The sequence below is a fragment of the Pteropus medius genome, unplaced genomic scaffold (genome assembly GCF_902729225.1).
Source record: "Pteropus medius unplaced genomic scaffold, Ma_sr-lr_union100, whole genome shotgun sequence".
In the NCBI taxonomy this organism is placed as follows: domain Eukaryota; kingdom Metazoa; phylum Chordata; class Mammalia; order Chiroptera; family Pteropodidae; genus Pteropus; species Pteropus medius.
This window is the reverse complement of record NW_024342467.1, coordinates 2,193,206-2,211,282: the sequence shown is the minus strand read 5'-3', so window position 1 is coordinate 2,211,282 and position 18,077 is coordinate 2,193,206. Positions and strand designations below refer to the sequence as shown.

The window sequence follows — 18,077 nt, the reverse complement described above, 5'->3', positions numbered from 1 at the left end:
TCCACTATCACTCATGAAAGAATTAAGAATAAAAAAATTATATACCATGTTCACGTTGTTATGAGGTAACTTTAACCTCACAGAGCCCTTGAAAGAATTAATTTCATCAGATCTCACTATAAAGATTTTAACAGGATTTCCAAATGTCTGATTTGCTTTAAGACTGGAAAAAACTCATATATATATTGTTTGTTCTTGAAGTTTTAGACCACTGATCTAGGCAAAGACTTTAAGAATAAACTTGTGAATTTATTTTATGATGCATACCTGTTGTAGGATACAATGGAGTCATGAGAAGTCTTATGAACATGTTCTCCAACTATAGGTTTAACTAAACCTACCTCTTCTGCTGCTGCCTCTGAAAGCAGACCTTCCTTCTGAGCACAGGTCACATGGAAATATGCTCTGCACATCCCTGCATCACAGCTAATGCAAACTCCAGTTCTAGCAAAACGAGGGTCTTCACAGAAGCTACACTCCTACAATGGAATAAAAGAAAAATGCTCAGAGTAAAAATATTTCCAGAACAAAGACAGCATTCTCATACAAAGTATCCACAAAGGACATATAGTGAACTAATACTATTACAATACAAACAACTGTAGGCAAGTCAACAGTTTATATGAAGAATAACAAAAGAAAAAATAAACAAAAAGGACTATATCAAACTAAAAAAGTTTTTGTAAAGCAAAGAAAACCATCAACAAAACAAAAATATGATCTAATTGAGAGAAGAAATTAACTTATGATATATCTGATAAGAGGTTAATATACAAAATATAAAAAGAACTCATACAACTGAACAACAAAAAAAAACAATCCAATTAAAAAGTGGATTGTTCAGAAGACCTGAACAGATATTTCCCCAAAGAAGAAATAAAAATGGCAATAGACATATGAAAAGATGCTCGAGGTCACTAATTATCAGAGAAATGCAAATTAAAACCACAATGAGATATTACCTCACACCTGTTGAATGGCTATCATCAATAAATCAAAGAGTAATAAGTGTTGGTGAGGATGTGGAGAAAAAAGAGTCCTCCTTTGCTATTGGTGAGACTGAAAATTGGTACAGCTACTATGGAAAACCATATGGAGGTTTCTCAAAAAATTAAAAATGGATCTATTTTCTGACCTAGCAATTGCACTTCTGAATATTTACCCAAAGAAATCCAAAACAGTAATTCGTAAAGATCTATGCACCTCTATGTTCATGGTAGCATAATTTATAATAGCCAAGATATGGAAGCATGCCCATCAACAGACGACTAGATAAAGAAGTTATGGTTTATATATAGAATGGAATATTACTCATCCATTTGAAATAATGAAATCCTACCATTTGCAACAACATGGATAGACTTAGAGGTTATTATGCTGAGGAAGATAAATACCATATGATTTGACTTATATGCAGAATCTAAGGAACAAAAAGAACAAACTAATCAAAAACAGACTCACACATACAGAGGACAATTCGGTGATGAACAGAGGGGAGAGGGGTTGGGGGGCTGAGAGAAAGGGTTGAAGGGTTAAGGAAGTACAAATTAGTAGTTGACAGATGGTCACAGGGATAGGGAGCATGGCATAGGAAATGCAGTTAGCATTAATGTATTGATTAGGTGAAGAGCCAGAGGAGAGAAGGAGCAATCAGGGGGATCATTTTATCATCTATATGAATGTCTAACCAATGTACTGTATATTGAAACTAAAAAGATAAAATTAAAAAAAAAAAGTTTATATGAAAAAAGTAATTTTCTATGTGGTTCAAAAAATCCAAATTCCACTAATTTAATAATAATGATGATAGTAATAGTTGAGGGCTTACCATGTGCTAGGCACAATTCTAAGCATTTTACCTATATTATCATTTTAATAATGATGGTAGTAATAGTCGAGGGCTTACCATGTGCTAGGCACTATTCTAAGCACTTTACCTATATTATCATTTAACACTACACATTAATATATAAATGAGGTACTGTAAGTATTAGCATTTTGTACATTAAAAAATTGGAAGACAAGTTAAGAAATCTGCTTGAAATAATTGGGAACCAGTCTTCAAACCAGGGTAACATTACTTTACAGTCCATGCTCTTAACTATTAAGCTACACTGATTTGAACCACATAATACTGCATGGAAAAATAAATTAAAAGCCAGAGAAAATTCACCAAAAGATATAGGCATTACAACAAAGGAAATCATGCATTTTTAACATATATTTAAGAGAATTAAAAGTAATCTTAAGTAAACAATTTGGTGAAATCAGTAGTGATACACGAAATATAGCCAATTATTTATGTTATTTCTGTATACAAAGGGAAAAACTGTAAAACTAAAAGTATAAATTGCTTAAATTACTCCAAATTCCCCCCAAAATTTATTTTTTTATTCTTTTAACTATCTTAACCACAGAGAGAGAGAAAAAAATCTAGTCTCAAAATATAAACTGCACTGGTAATAGGGATCTTCATAAAAGAAAAACTTGCTAAATTGTAGAAGACTGCCAGTAGATAATTTAAGAACTAAATTTAAATAGACTGCAAGTACTCTTTAGTAAATATATTCTAAGTAAATTAAATATGAGGGAAACATATAAAAAGGAAAATAGAAAAGTTTCATTAAAGGATAAAAATATCATTACAATACTGTAATAGTTGGTGACTACCTATTAGGTAGACATCAGTAGGACTGTCACATCAGCAATGAATGAAAACAGCAAGAACAGGACTCTGCTTATTGATGTGAAAATACTCCCAAATACTAACTCTACTGCCTACTTAAGGGTCTTTCTCCATAACAGTAGAATGTGTATGCTATAAATAGTAATCTAAAGATGAGACCTAAAAAGAAAGAGAGATAATAGAAAGGAGGTAAGGAGAGAAAAGAAGAAATTAAATTATTTAAAGGATGTCAATACTATGAACAGAACCAAGTTGTTTAATAGACTTCCCTGAGTAATTTAATGTAATATGATGAAATTGAACAGGGATTTCAGAGTGAATACAAAGAAAAATTTTCTAACAAAGAAAATAGAATCCTCCTCAATTGCCTGATTCAAAATGCTACAGAACTAAGCAACCAAGAACACAGGGGAGAAGTAATCAAGATTAGGAAATGGGTAAGACAATGTGGTCTAAAAAAGCTGTCCCAGTCATAATTCACAACACCGTGTTTGATTTTGCAGATAAGCTAGAGGGTACGTAATTTTTTACTCCATTTCCCAGTAATACTTCAAAACAAAATCTGGTGATAATGAAAAATCATCTGATAATTGCACATTTAATGCTCTTTTCAGTCTAGAGGTCACTGCTGGCTTCAGTTACATCAAGTAATATCTAGTTACTGTTTTTGTAATTGCTTCTAGATTTATTTTTATAATAATGTGTGCCTATTGAAAATGGCAAGCTAGTCCTAGGTTCTGTGCTTGTGAATTATGAAACTCCTATCAAAAAAGTAGTAATTTCCACTTCCAATAAAGGTGGATTAGGTAATTTGTTTTAAAGCCGCTCAACTAGAAAATGTAGACAAAAAGTTTTTAACTATATCTTAAAGGTATCAAAGAAGTAATAAGACAGTGTAGAATTACCTGAGGACCAAGAAAGTTAAGTTCAGTGCTTGGGCCAGATTTTCTCCCTGAGAGCTCTAGCTAATTCTGGAGAGTGAAGCTACATACAGTTTAACAGAAATTGCACAAATTAAAGGACATGACTATTGGAGTGCAGGAGGAGGGGGAGGTGTGGGGATAGTGCAGAGCCCAAGGAGGATATTCTGCATATAAGAGCAGAAACTGTCAAATTTCTAAATTTTCAATATCAGAATTTTCCAACAACCTTTAAGTTCCCTACCCTACCTTTAATATGTTATTGATGCTTTTCAAGGATCTTCCTTCCCAATTTCCCCAAAGACAGTAATGAAAAGAGAATATATCAGTGCCCAACTAGTTCTAGTGTTCCAGAAATATCTGTAGTATTCTATACCGAAGTTTAAATTAATAAGTGGGTGTTTTTATCACTTACAATTTTAAATCTCAATCAATTAAAACCAATTTATAAACTATCAAGGCTGAGAATCACTTGCTCAGCAGGTTATGCAGTCATAAAGATGAAACCAGTCCTTTAAACCTGAGTAAAACCTGAGGTGCTTCCTGTACAATTTTTCATAATTTTGACAAATTCTATTTCAAAACTAAAGTCAGAAATCATTTGATTTCTTGTATTTGATTTGACTGATTAAAAATAAGGATTTGGTCTGATAACTCACTATACACTAGGCAGTGTGTTAAATGCCAGAAAAACAGCAGTAGTATTAATTACTACTTGACCCCACAGGTTATTCTAAATTAAAAATATATGGAAGAACTTATACATGCTTGGCTTTCTGAGAAAATTAATATCAATAATAAATGATTCAGTGCTAACTGCTATATGAATAGCATGATTACTAACAAGCATTTCTGTAGTCAATAATATTAGTAAAAAGCCATGTAAACTAATAAGTAAAAACTTTCTCTTTAAACAACCAAAAACACTTTGTCTCACCTTGGCACCATATTTGGAATAGTTCATTTCTGTTAGTGTTACTGGTCGTAATTTGTCAATATCTCCAAAGGCTACTCCAGGAACATACAGGGCACAAACAATGTGAACCCATCTATAAGAAAAAAAGATACGATTTTGCTATCAAAACACTTTCTAAAATGTCCACATGGAAAACAGACATAAAATATGTGCCATCTCAAGTAACTACTAGAAGAATCCTATGGTCAGATATCAAAACCTCAGACACACCAACGAACAGTATGGAACAGATAAAGAATGAGATCAGTTACAAAAGAGGGACTGCAATAAGCACTACTTTCCCAGCAGCTTAACTAAAACTGAGAGTTAACAACAGTAATTGCTTTGCACTTAAAATTCACTGCACTTTGCACTCATCTGTTATTCTTAAATATTTGCACAAAACCATTATTCAAATGAAACAAAACATCATTTTCATATGCATGAAAAGGTATTCACATTCATTATTTTAAGTGCTTTGAGAATTAAGGATCCTAATTTAAGAACTGTGAAGTTACTTTGCAGTAATTAGGTAAAATTGCTCTTTCTTAATATTACTTTTCTAAAAGCTGTTGGATAATCCTTAAAGACTTATTTTAAAACAACTTTTGGTATGCATCTCGACTTTTTTCCCAGGTTAAATTGATTGCTAGAAATCTGTACAGAATAGTTATAAGCATATATGAAAGTCATATTTCACTCAATTTATCTGTTCACCACACAACCTATATATTAAAACTTATATTCCTCACATATTATTTTTTTTAAGACTGAATGATTCTGTAACTCTAAACAAAGAATACTCAAAGTTTCAACACACTAAAAATAAATAATAAATGGGAGTTTATTTAATTCCATTTTTTGAAAACTGCTCTGAACCTTTTTTAACATAGGAGCCATTTCTGTTTGCTTACAACCAAACTATGGATCACTGGATTTTGAAATTTAAACAGACCTATATCACTTCTCAAGAAAGAGGGTAAAAATGAGATGATAAATCTCTCTTAACCTTGTGAATATATCAACAACAAATTCTGCCTGCCTTATCACAGCTTACGAAGCTATTGTTGCTACGAAGCTACGGTTCTGTTTTTTGTGATGCACTATGAGTTTTAAAGGATTAAGACTAAGAATCATTTTTAGAGGTACTGGGGAAAATAGTTACAAATCTTTAAAATTATATTTTTTTATATTTTTTTAAAAAATCCAAGGTTTTGAGATTTTTCTTGAAAGAATGTTTTAATCCAACCCCTCAAATGCATTCTGTGGAGTTCAATATAAAGATAAACATCTTCAACAAGCAGCTGCTTTCTCAATTTAATTTGCTCAGTTTTTTCATGCTCCACTGGTGTATCAAATGCCGCTGTACTCTGTAGGAGTTTATCTTTGATAAACCCAACAGCTGGCTGCTTCCTTCACTGACCTTCTTAAAATGTTTTAGTACAAGTCACACAAGTACTACTGATTTAGTAGTACTTTAGTGTGATTGGCACACAAGCGTATCATCTCCCCCAACCACTCCTGAGAGAATGCCAACTTGAATCTTTATTCAAATATATATCAAACAGCTGAGACAATTTTGGTCCTTATTAATACCTGTCGTAAATAGATTTTTGTTCATTTGTTTAACTGCACAGACTTTAGAACTTCGTAACTACGACAAATCGAGAAATCAAAAAGAAATGATCATCCTTGTTACTTTACCATACATTTTGCTTGGAGCTATGATGACAGATGTTGATAGGGGAAAGATGCAGAAAACAAGCACCACATAAAACCACCAAAAAACAAAGAGTCAGAATTGTCATTCTAGCATAGAAACTATTAATAGCTTCTTTTAAAATCACATATTTTAATAAAGCAAACTAAGAAAAATACTTCTCAAAAGACTCATTTCAGAATGGTAACTATATTAACCAATCAAATTAGATTCTGAAATGCTTTGTATTTGTAGTGCCGTTACAACATATAAAGCAATTCACTTTATGTTATTTTCAGTTATTAAGTACCTACTAAGAACACAGCACCACACAGGCAGTTTGGAAGTTATTTTGAAGTGCTTGCTGCATAGTGTCTAGCTTACTATCTCTAGATATTAGAGAGTTACCAGAAAAAATTGATGCCGCTGGTATTCAATGATTACCTTAAATGAGTAAATAATAGTTTTATATTTTTAATAAGAAAGCACAGTGGTAGCACTAGTAGTTAAGGAGACATTCACTGAATGTTCCAGAAACTATAATTGTTTCATATGAATCATCTCATTATAATCTTCTCAAAAGTGCTAAGGAAACTGGGGTATAAAAGGTTAAAACATTTGCCTAAAATCACAGTTAGTAAGGAAAGACCAGAATTCAAATACAGGCAGTTCAACTTGAAAGCACACACTTTAAATGCTGTACTAAACTCCCTAATTCTAGGCCAAAGTCAGCCCAAATGTAAAATAATGCCCATGTCTATGATACAGACCACAGATTCATGTCAACACATCAAATTATTTGTTACATATTTCTTTTCTTTTCTTTTTTGGATGAGCAATGAGGAAAAAGAGGCAAGAAGTTTAGCCATTTTTCCTAGACATCGACACTCAGGGTTTTCTAAGAGTCCATGATAGAGTCTACACTATCCCAACAATCTTATACGGCAACATTTCTTACAAGGGCCTGTGTATCAACTGAGGCAAAAATAGGATACATGAAATGTATCCTATCTTTTTCGATGTTAAAATATGGAAAATGATGGTGACAATTTGAATAGGTTTTTTGGGTTGCTGTTCTTAAAATATCAAACATGTCTGATAAAAATACTGAAATATCTTTATGTGGAAGAAAAGCTGAGCACTCCCTTTTATGGTAGGGGGTGGAGGTTAGAGTGGGAGGTGGTATGGGAGTAGTAATCCACACAATACCAAAGGTTAGGAACTACTCTTATATTTCAGTTATCCATCCCAGATGGTAGTTTCCTGGGGAAAAAAACATTAAAGATGTCAACACTATTATGATGACAACTGCTCAGATGTAATAATAAAAATAAGTGTGAACACAATAGTAAAAACAACATGGGTCTTTGTGCCAGTTAACAATTTATTGCCTCTCAGCTCCAAATCTACCTTTCCATGTCTGCTCTGCAGTAATAAATAGAAGCCCTTCGGCATTTCTGCTTTACAGCGAGCATGATATTAAGTTTTCTTTGAGAGTAGAGGAGGGCACTACAGGAGGAAAGGGCTTCTCAGCAGGGAGTGCCTGCCCCAGACCCATGCACTATCCCCAGTGATCTCACAAGCCTTGCAAGAAAAGTGACCTGGAGATCACTTTTCTGTGGTCCTCTCAACACAGAAACCACATATTCCAGGCTTTATACCAGTGCCCCAGCTCCCCCTACAACCTGTGCTCAGCCACTTGCCAAGAACCACAGATCTGTTCTGGCCCAGGCAAATCAGCAAACTTCTCTGCCATCTTGTAGGCTGCAACTACACCTTCTCCAACAAGGTCTGGACCCTAGCCTGTGGGAAAGGGTCACCTTACAAGTCTGTCATTCCCTGGATACTCTCCCTCAGCCCTAGGGTATCCTTTAGAGATCTTGTATATATTATGGTTACTCTTTTATCATAGCTTAATAATTTTTTAAATTAAACTTTCCTTTTTAAATCACTACATGAGTTCTGTCTCCTGATAGACTCCTGAAGTCAAATAGGTATGGGTTCAAACTTGACTACACCAGCTTGTGGTCTTGAGAAAACTAAAATTACTTAAATGATCTAAGCCTCAGGTACTATACCTATAAAATGGGAAATTTTATCATTTGTTTTATCATAGGGTTGATATTAGGATTAAATGGGATTATGAGTATTAAGGCAAATGTAGGTACTCAGTGGTCTTTCCTCCTCCCTGCTCTGATCTATAGCCTATTGTCCATTTACTCTATGCCAAGAAGATATAAAGAAACAATCAAATGAAATGGTGTAACTCAGAAAAATCAGAGTAGAGGAATAGAGTAGTCAGAAGCAGACATATTATAAAGCAGGCATATTAACCCAGAAGAATTATGACATCAACCTTCCAGCATCTGTCTCCTTGAAAATTCCATCCTGATTAGGACATAGTTCACAGCTAGGGGAAACACCACATTTACAGGCATCACAAAACCAAGGTTCGGTGGAGTTTTCAGAAGCCGAACTCATAATAGAGTCACTCTCTCCATCAACTCCATAGCAACCTAAACAAATAAAAAAAAAAGTATGATTAAATAATTTATTTTTTAAACACATTTATAAAATCACAAAAGAAAAAGAGAAGGGAAGAGAAGTAGAGAAAAATTCTGAAAAACAGTTCATAATAATGATACTAGCATCAAAACACAAAGATGAAATCATTTTATAAAAAATACCTTTTCACCTCAATAATATATACAAAAAATAAATGCCTTTTGAAATAGTTTTAGAGCTACTGGAAAAGCATTACAGGAGGGAGAAAATTTATAGTTCTTTAATTTTTTTTTAATTAAAAAAATACTTAAATATGAATTTCACTAAAAAAAAAAATAGACTGAATCTAGGAATTATCTATTAGTAAAGATTTATTGAACTCCTTTTGTACTGACCAGTAAAACAAATATAAAAGACCACAACCATGCAAAACAAACATACAAACAAAAAAAGCCTTGATTTAATTTTGGAGATGGCAGATTAACACACAGACTCATACAACCAAAAGTGCAAAGTAAGAATTAGTAAAAGGAAAATACAGAAACACGCGGGAGTGCACACACACACACAAATGGAGACTACAGAACAGTTTGAACAGTTCAGACTAGAGTCAGACATGCTAAGTTCCATTCACAAATGGGCCAACTCTAGCTATATGAGGTATTTGTTCTTTTTAAACATCTATGATTCTATCTTCTGTAAAAATTACTCATAACTAAAATGAACAAAAACAAGAGGTTACTCTCTGTTCTTCTTCTTATTCACTAACAACTTGTATTCTGAAAGGAGTCCGTTAAATCATGTGATAAAAATTTATAAAGATCCTATGAACATATCAAACAAAGATTATTTAGCATGGGTCTTTACATTTTAGAGTAGGACATGCTATATATACTTCAACTATCTTCCAATTATCAAATGCAGAAAGTTCCCTTATTAATTCAAATATACATGTTTGGAATCATAAATAATTTATTTTAAGAGAATTTTTGTCAATTTATTTGAACCAAAACTGACAACTGCCAGGAACTCAAATGCTCCTGTATAAATAATATTTAAGTTATTACGTGGGTTTTCAGATCTGTCTAAAATTTTTATAAAATCAAAAAGATTTTCCCTAGTTTTGAGCTTAAAAAACTAGATTAGATGCCAAAGATGTAAGCCAAAAGGAAATTCAGGCAGGATATCAATGTCAACTTCTTGTTAAGATCAAGTTCTCATCATTAAAATTTCTATAACTCAATTTTGGCTATAAACTCAGTGTTGATAAAAATCTCAGTGCCTGACAAACCAACAAAGCTCACTAAAAGTAATGTCACATCCATTATGAGTAATTGTTTCTTAGTATAAAGATATAATGAATGTATTGGCACCAACAAAGTACTGATAATCATGGAATCCAATAAAGGAGAATTGAAAATTGAGAGAGAATTTCACTCATATAAAAAACTATGTTGCACTAGTGATGAGTTATAACAGAGAGCATTTCTCTGGTAACTACAATAGTCATGACTCCTAAAAATTTTCTTTTTGCTAAATAGTGCTAGACATAAACCAACTTTAAATAATTCAATTTCTCTTCCTCTAGAAAGGCATGGCCCTCACGTTAAACATTCTTCAGAGAAACAATTTAACGCATATATAGTAGTGAAATAGATTACAAATTAATTCTAATCCAGACGTATTCCCTTTTCATCTTTAGGCTTGGGCATTTTTTGATCTCCTAAGACATCTTTATTACCTCTCGAGATAGGTAGCTTCTATAGACACCCAAATATTAACCATCACAGGATACTAGTGACCAGGTTTATTCTAGAGGGTAGTCTTGGTGCCAAGTTCTAAGGGGCACCCACAGTAACCTCCAATAAACTGGAGACATTAGAAAAACCACTATGAGAAAAACCACATATGTAAGTGACAATCATCTCTGAAAAGTCTTCACCACTTAGTTAAGTGTGTGTGTGTGTGTGTGTGTGTGTGTGTGTGTAATGTAAGGTCATGTGATTATCTGAACTGGCTATACACTAAACAGACAACAACAGCCTAACTTGGGCAGTGCCTTCTTACAATCACCAGACACCCAAATTAAGAATAAATAAATAACTACATAAATAAGTAAATACAGACTCAAACCAATCACACAGAAAGAAAAAGTACATACAACTAGTACATAATTTGAAGTAACAACATTAATTTACTAGATGTCATTTAATAGGTCAACAGTCATGTGTAAGTATTTTATTCATATAGTACACTCAATACGTTTATAATTAAAACAGCCTAATAGGCAGAAAACTAAAAGTTGATTTGCAACTATGACTTACATAAGCTGCCTGAAGCAAATCCAATAATTATTGTCATCTTATGCTATTTAAAGGCTTTATAGTGAAACTTAACATAATGTAAAAGTCAAAAAAAAGAACACCAAAGAAAAGATTTTAAAGGAGCTAAACTATGGTATAAAAGATAAGCAAAGTAATCGAAACTCATTAATTTCTTTAATATCATTAAATTGTGGTTGGTAATCATCACCTTCATCACTTTCGTTCAGCTATACACTTTTAAAATGACAAATTACAAAATTAAAAAGAAATACAATTTTCTTCTTGGGAGCAGTTATTATTGATTGTCACCAATAAAAGACAATTTTTTGGTAACTGCAACAGTAAGCAAAATATTGCATTCAAAGAAAAATCATAAAACAAAACAAAAAGTCAATCTGTTTTCTCAAAGGGTTATGCATTAACAAGGAAAAAAATCTATTTTCTTTAAAAAATAATGTTCTGTTGAAGCAAATTCTTTCATCTGTATTCACACAAAAGAGGCAAGCAATTACCAGGATAATAAAGCCCCCAAGGGGCTATCCATTCTATTCACTTCATTCACCAAAATCAAGGTAAATCACAGCAGTTCACTTTTTTAGAATAAAGCAAAATTTCAATTCTATTTTTAAAGAATATGCTACACATATAGCAAACATCCAAAAAGAGATTTAACCACCTAGGAACAACCTCAAGAATGATTTCTGAGCTCCTCTCCTAGAAAATTTCTACTTTGTAACCCAGAAGACTGGTATTGTGCAAGCTCAAAGAACAACCGGCAACTGGATAAGTATTTCTTCTTTAGCTTCACTGACCCTGAAAAATAACCCAAACTGTGTAATCACCTTTATAGAAATCTCTCCTTGCCTTTCACCTGCCACTTTTCCCATATTTCTTTGCCATACCTGTTGGGTTTACTCACTTATAGACCAAAGTTCTAACACTTTATAACCATTCTAATCTTTTAATTAGTGGCTAAATTCATTTTTAAATCTTTTTCTTTCTTCCATAAGAAACAAAATTTAAATTACCATAAAACAATGTTTATTCTCTTCTATCTTTCCAATTATGAGTAGATCAGGCAAAAAGTCCTTTTTCAATATGATTATGAAAACAAGAGTTTTTATATAAGTAAACATATAAAATAAAAAATTTATAGACACATAAAATCCATTTCATATGGATTGATCATAATTTCAAATTAGTAAACAGAAAACATGTCTCTATGGCTATCTATTTAGGATTAACCTGTAAGAAACACATGCAACCCACACCAATCATATTTAAGAAAAAATAATATAAAATGTGTTTACAATTTTTAAAATATACAAGGGTAAGAATAATCCAAAAAAGTGGAAATCTTCCGCATTCAACTTGTCACGAGGGACCAAAAGTCTGGTAGTCTCTACCCTCTAGCTATGTAACTGGACAGACTGCATCTCTGAGACTGAGTTACCTCATCTATGATATATATTTAATTGTATCTATCCCAATTATTTCTCAGTATAGAAAGGAAAAAAAAATAGGAATACAAAAGTTGCATTTAAAAATTTAAAACACTTTTTCTGTATTTAACATCCTAAAGTTAGACCTCTGATTACAAAATCCATTAAAATCTTAACAAGTAATATTGTTATTTATGAATAGAAAAAGAACTTATAACATTCATGATATCTGTCAGAAATATATCCTTAAGCATAAATGAACAAAAATGTCTTTTGACTTACAAATTCCAAATGGTAATAACTTGAACATACTTTACTACCCAGTAAACACTCATGAGGATATGGACATATACACTAAGACATAAAAATGGTCTAGGGCTAGGCTAACAGCAGAATGAAAAAATAAACTAGGAGAAAATATTTTTTAGTAGACCTGATCTGATTTAATGCATAGCAACTAAATTTAAGGGTAACTGCTGGCAAGTGCACTACCTAATGCTCTGTCACATACTCTGACACATATCTGACATTTTTCTTTAGACACAGTGCAATCAGTATATCAGGATAACTGACATCACAGTCAGGGGTACCCTACCATTACCAGTCAGTTACAAGATTTTGTCACAAAGGTGTTTATACTAAGTGACAGTATGAAACCATTTGATTTCAAAGAGAAGAGATTTATCTACATTTAGATGAAGTAAGTCCGATGAAAAGTAATTAGACAATCGTACATTTAAAAAACAACATTTGGAGTACTATCTTTTAGCAAAACTTCAACTTAAAGGTATCTCTTATGATTACTTAAGTAGTATGAAAGAGGAAAAGGAGGAGGAGAAGGAGGAAAGAAAAGATAAAAGAAGTGCACCAAAACACCAACTCTGGCTGTCTGGGTATTGGGACTATATTATTTCTACTCTTTGTTCTGTACTTCCCACGTTTTATTTAACATTCATGCATTATCTTACGATGGGTAAATAGTTTTCTCTAAAATAAAGCATTCAAGGGAGTTCATGTTTAACCATGAGATGTTCAAGGGAAAGTTGCATGGCTGAATTACAATATGAAAGTGTGCCATTTAGGCACTTAAATCTTTAAAAAGCAAACAAACCCTATTAACACTAGCTTCCTATTATACTTTATAAAATTTCCCTTTCTCTGAATTAATTTTAGATGAAAATTCATTTGAGGACTTAAAAGGTATTAGAGAAAGATCTACAGATGTGACAACATAAAAATGAACATTCTAAACAATGAAAATTACCACAAAATTAAAAGGTACAGGACAAGATAGAAAAAAACATTTGCAGGGATAGAAAATAACTGTAACACGAACAGCAGGAAAAGGATTAACATTTAAAAAAGAATTCGAATAAGTCAATGAGAAAAAGACCAGTAAAACCTATTAATAAACGAGACAAGAAGTGTATACCAAGTAACAGAAAATAAAATGTAAATAGCCTACTGGGGTAAGTCATCGACGAGTCTGACCCCAGAGATGGACCTGGGCAACTGAAGGCTCTCCAGTCCCTCCCCTGTACTTGGAATATGTGCTCCACTTGCCTTCCTCAGCTAGAAGCTGCCCAAAGACACAGCCTCGAGCTAGAAATGTGCTGATGAGGCGACCTGAACTGAGTACATGACTGAACTTGTTAGGGCCTCCAGTGTACATGACTGACCCCAGTTAGGGCTTCTATATAAACTTTTAAGATTCTAGCAGGCAGGTGCAGAAAACTACCTGCGGCCACCCAAGGCAAGCCTCCCCCTCTGCCCTCCAAGGTAAGGGGGCCAGTTTCAGATTTCACCTGGGAGTCTCTCCCATGGTTCTCCTCTTACCTCATTGCTCAGCCATGTGTTCCCATCTCCACTGAAGTGCTAGGACTTGACTATTCTCTAGAGAGCACATCCAATCTCACAGCTTTAAATAATGTCTGTAGGCTGATGAGTTGCAAATTTATACTTCTAGTCCCAATATCTTACCTACACTCTGGACACTTTAAGACAAAACTTATGCTATCTACCTCAAAACTATTTCTTTCTTGGGTCACTATAATGGTCTCCCTGATTCCTCCCTTAGATCCCACTTCAGTCTACTCTCAAACCAACAGAGTGATCCTTCCAAAATATAAATCAAATTAAATTAATCCTCTGATCAAAACTCACGTATGTCTTCCTATATCCATCACAGTAAAAGCCTCACCTGTTTGCCCCAATCTCTACCCCACCACTAACCAGCTGGCTCACTCAGTTTTAGCCATACTAATCTCTGTGCCATTATAAAAACACTCTAAGCATGTTCCCACTTCAAGATCTTTACACTCACTGGTACCTCTTCTTAAAGTGCTCTTTCTAAAAACATCCAGGTAACTGCTCAAATACTACCTTATCAGAGGGAGTTTTCCTTATCACCTTTTATAAACTTATCCATTCAACCACCCCACCCTTAGCATTCACAATACTCCTTGTCTTGCTCTATTTTCCTCCATTGTCCGGATCACCATGTGATACATATTTATTTATTGTTTCATTATTTCATTGCCTGTCTCTCTTACCAAACATTAAGCTTCATGAGGTCAGCAATTTCTATATTGTTCATTTATATGCCTAACACCTACCGAATGCCTAGCACATAGAAAGTACTCAACGAATCTCAATCAAGTGATCAAAGAAACATCAACCAGCAACTGGACAAATAAACATAATATGCTTCCAATGTGATATACTGAGAACACAACATAACTTCTGTGGCATTCCTGCCAAAAGCACATAACCTACCTGAACCTAATCATGAGAAAACGTAAGAAAAACCCAATATAAAGGACGTTCTATAAAAGAACTGGCCTCTATTCTTCAAAAATGCTCCAATCATGAAACATAAAGACTCAGTATCTGTTCTAGATTAAAGGTGACTAAACATTCAGTGACATGACAACTGAATGCAGTGCATAATCCTGGATTTAATTTGCTAGAGTTTACATTATTGGGATAATTGGTAAAATGTGAATACAGTTGATAGATTATATAACAATATTCTATCAGTGCTGATTTCCTGACTTTGATAATTATTTGGTTATGTAAGAGAATGCCCTTTTTCTTAAAAATATACACTGAGGTATTTAGGGATAGAGGGGGTTTACGCTCATAGAGGTCAGATAAAAACTATTATACAAGAAGATAAAACAAATATAGCAAAATATTACCAACTGGGAAATTGAAGTGAAGAGTATAAAGGAATTCTTTGTATTACTCCTATAATTTTTTTGTAAGTCTGAAATTATGTCAAATAAAAATTTGTAAGTAAAAAAAAAATTAAGTAACAAAAAAGGTTCAAAAATTATAATCGAAAAAAATATTTTCAATATATTACAGTGACTCTTATTTTAGATTTTAAAAGATGATCTCTATAAATTTTTCTTTCAAGTTCAAAATTAAAAATAACTATGAAATAAGAGACGACTTAATTTTTAATAAGAGACTAGAGTATAATTTTTTAAATACTGTATTATATTCTACTGGACTAACATACTAGACTTTTTCTACATCTAAATTTCATTTAAAAACTAGAAATAATGCCATGAAGAAAAAAACATAACTCTGACCATCAAATAAATACTGTGGTTTCAACATAATAACATTTTTATTTTAATTTTTAAAAACATTTTGGAGAGAGGTTGAAGAGGGTAAAGGGGATCAAATACATGTTGATGAAACAAGACTAAACTTTGGGTGATGAGTTCACAACGCAATATACAGATGATGTATTACAATATGACACACTTGAAACTTATATAATCTTATTAATGAATGTATCTCCAATAAATTTAATTTTAAAAGTGTTTTTAAAAAAACATGTTTTTTTTAAGTGAGGCAACCCCTTGGTTGACCTCACAGATTGCAAGGACCTTGTCAGTTTACAATCCCTTATTTTTTTACTTTTTACACCTACAGCACCCGGTCTTCCTAGATGGTTTACCATTCAAGTACTAACCAGCCCCGACCCTGTTTAGCTTCTGAGATCAGACGGGATCAGCCTTGCTCAGAGTAGCATGGTCGTAGACTTTAAAATTAACATAATCTGAAAAATAACACCCATCATATTTTAAGGATTCAGTATCAATTGAGACATTATGAAATATAGAAAAATCTTGGAATACTACAAATGTAAAAGGGTAATTTTACTTATGCAAATGCAGTGTAAATCAGCCATTTCAAAAAAGGACACAAAACAAAGCAAAATTACCTTCATGGACTGTAATTCCACAATTGTCACACTGAATTATTTCATCAGCATCTTCGCTATTATCTCCAAGACAAACACAGCAAATCAGAATATGGTCCATTTTTTGAGAACTCCAGTTCTGACTCTTCTCAAGAATCAGCGAGTCCTAATATTAAAATATATCAGAAAATCACATATTTAAATTAAAAAGTAATTTTACTAAATAAAATTCTCACTTTAAATTATTTTATGCATTTCCAAAATTATGCTGTATTCCCCATTCTGTTAGTAATTTCAGAGTAGGCTACATCTGGGAAGTACACCTTTGTCAAAGGACCCTATAAGGGCCCTTTTATTTTTTTCACTTCTCTGAAAGTCCCATACTCGCTCTTCTCTAGGAAATGAAAAAGCAAGCATGCAACTAACAACTCTACATCTGCTTTGACATTGAATTACAGTCTGATCCCTTAAACTAGGAGAAAGGAAAAATTAACCTACAAGTAATTATTAATCCAATACAGAGGTTTATAAAGTATAAAACATTAGACTCCTACTCTTTGGAAACTTATAACCCTGCCTAGGGGAGACAAGACACACATATATTAAACAAGAAGAAATCAATTTAAGATAACACATAAGCAAATATGTACATATGTACGTAATAGCATAATTACAGACTTTATAATCCTTAAGTGTCTAAGGGGAATTCAGAAGTTCCAGAATCATGAACTACTGGATGGTGAATACATGAGCGCCTACCTAGGTATATCTGTGTAAATAGGTACAGAAAGCTATCTAAAAAGGACCCAAGTTGACTAGCTGCTAGAGAGTTAGAGCACTCTATTAGGTTTATGTCGATAAATGTCTAGTGTAAAGTAATACAGATACCTATCTAATAGTAATATAAAAGGAGAAAGGTATATTATTAGATAAATCTAAAGAAAAATTTCAAGAGTTTGCTTCTTTTAAGTTTAACCTTCTGCGTTATGAATTTAAATCTTAAATGATTTAACAAGATAATGATTCTTGTCATATTTAACAGATTGGGCTTAGCATTATATATAATAAAAGATGGCACTTGCGTCTACATATTTTCATTTAAGACCCTAACAATAATCAGAAACAAAATAAATTAGTTCCATAGTATATATTCGTTAAACATAGTTTCATAATGTTTTTTTATCTTTATATCCTTTTAAACTGACCAGTTTCAAAAGGTAACATTTAGTCATCATTTCAATAGCAATTTGTGACATTTGAACGACATCTGAATGTCACAATTAACACTATCAATATATTCTGTGTAATATATCTAAATTTGCAGTTG

General features: G+C 32.8%; 1 protein-coding gene across 10 annotated transcripts in view; it reads right to left on the bottom strand.

Annotated features, from left to right (window-relative positions):
• Positions 1-18,077, bottom strand: part of PHF14 (PHD finger protein 14) — a 171,195-nt gene that overhangs the window by 139,100 nt on the left and 14,018 nt on the right. For all 10 annotated transcript variants that reach the window (XR_005652682.1, XM_039862383.1, XM_039862391.1 and 7 more), the window contains exons 4-7: positions 16,772-16,916; positions 8,617-8,776; positions 4,544-4,655; positions 342-479 (exon numbers count right to left, since the gene is read on the bottom strand). Coding sequence is in view for 9 of the 10 variants with exons in the window: in XM_039862383.1 (XP_039718317.1) it covers positions 342-479; positions 4,544-4,655; positions 8,617-8,776; positions 16,772-16,916 (555 nt within the window). In the remaining variant the exon portion in view is untranslated. The remainder of the gene's footprint in view (positions 1-341; positions 480-4,543; positions 4,656-8,616; positions 8,777-16,771; positions 16,917-18,077) is intronic.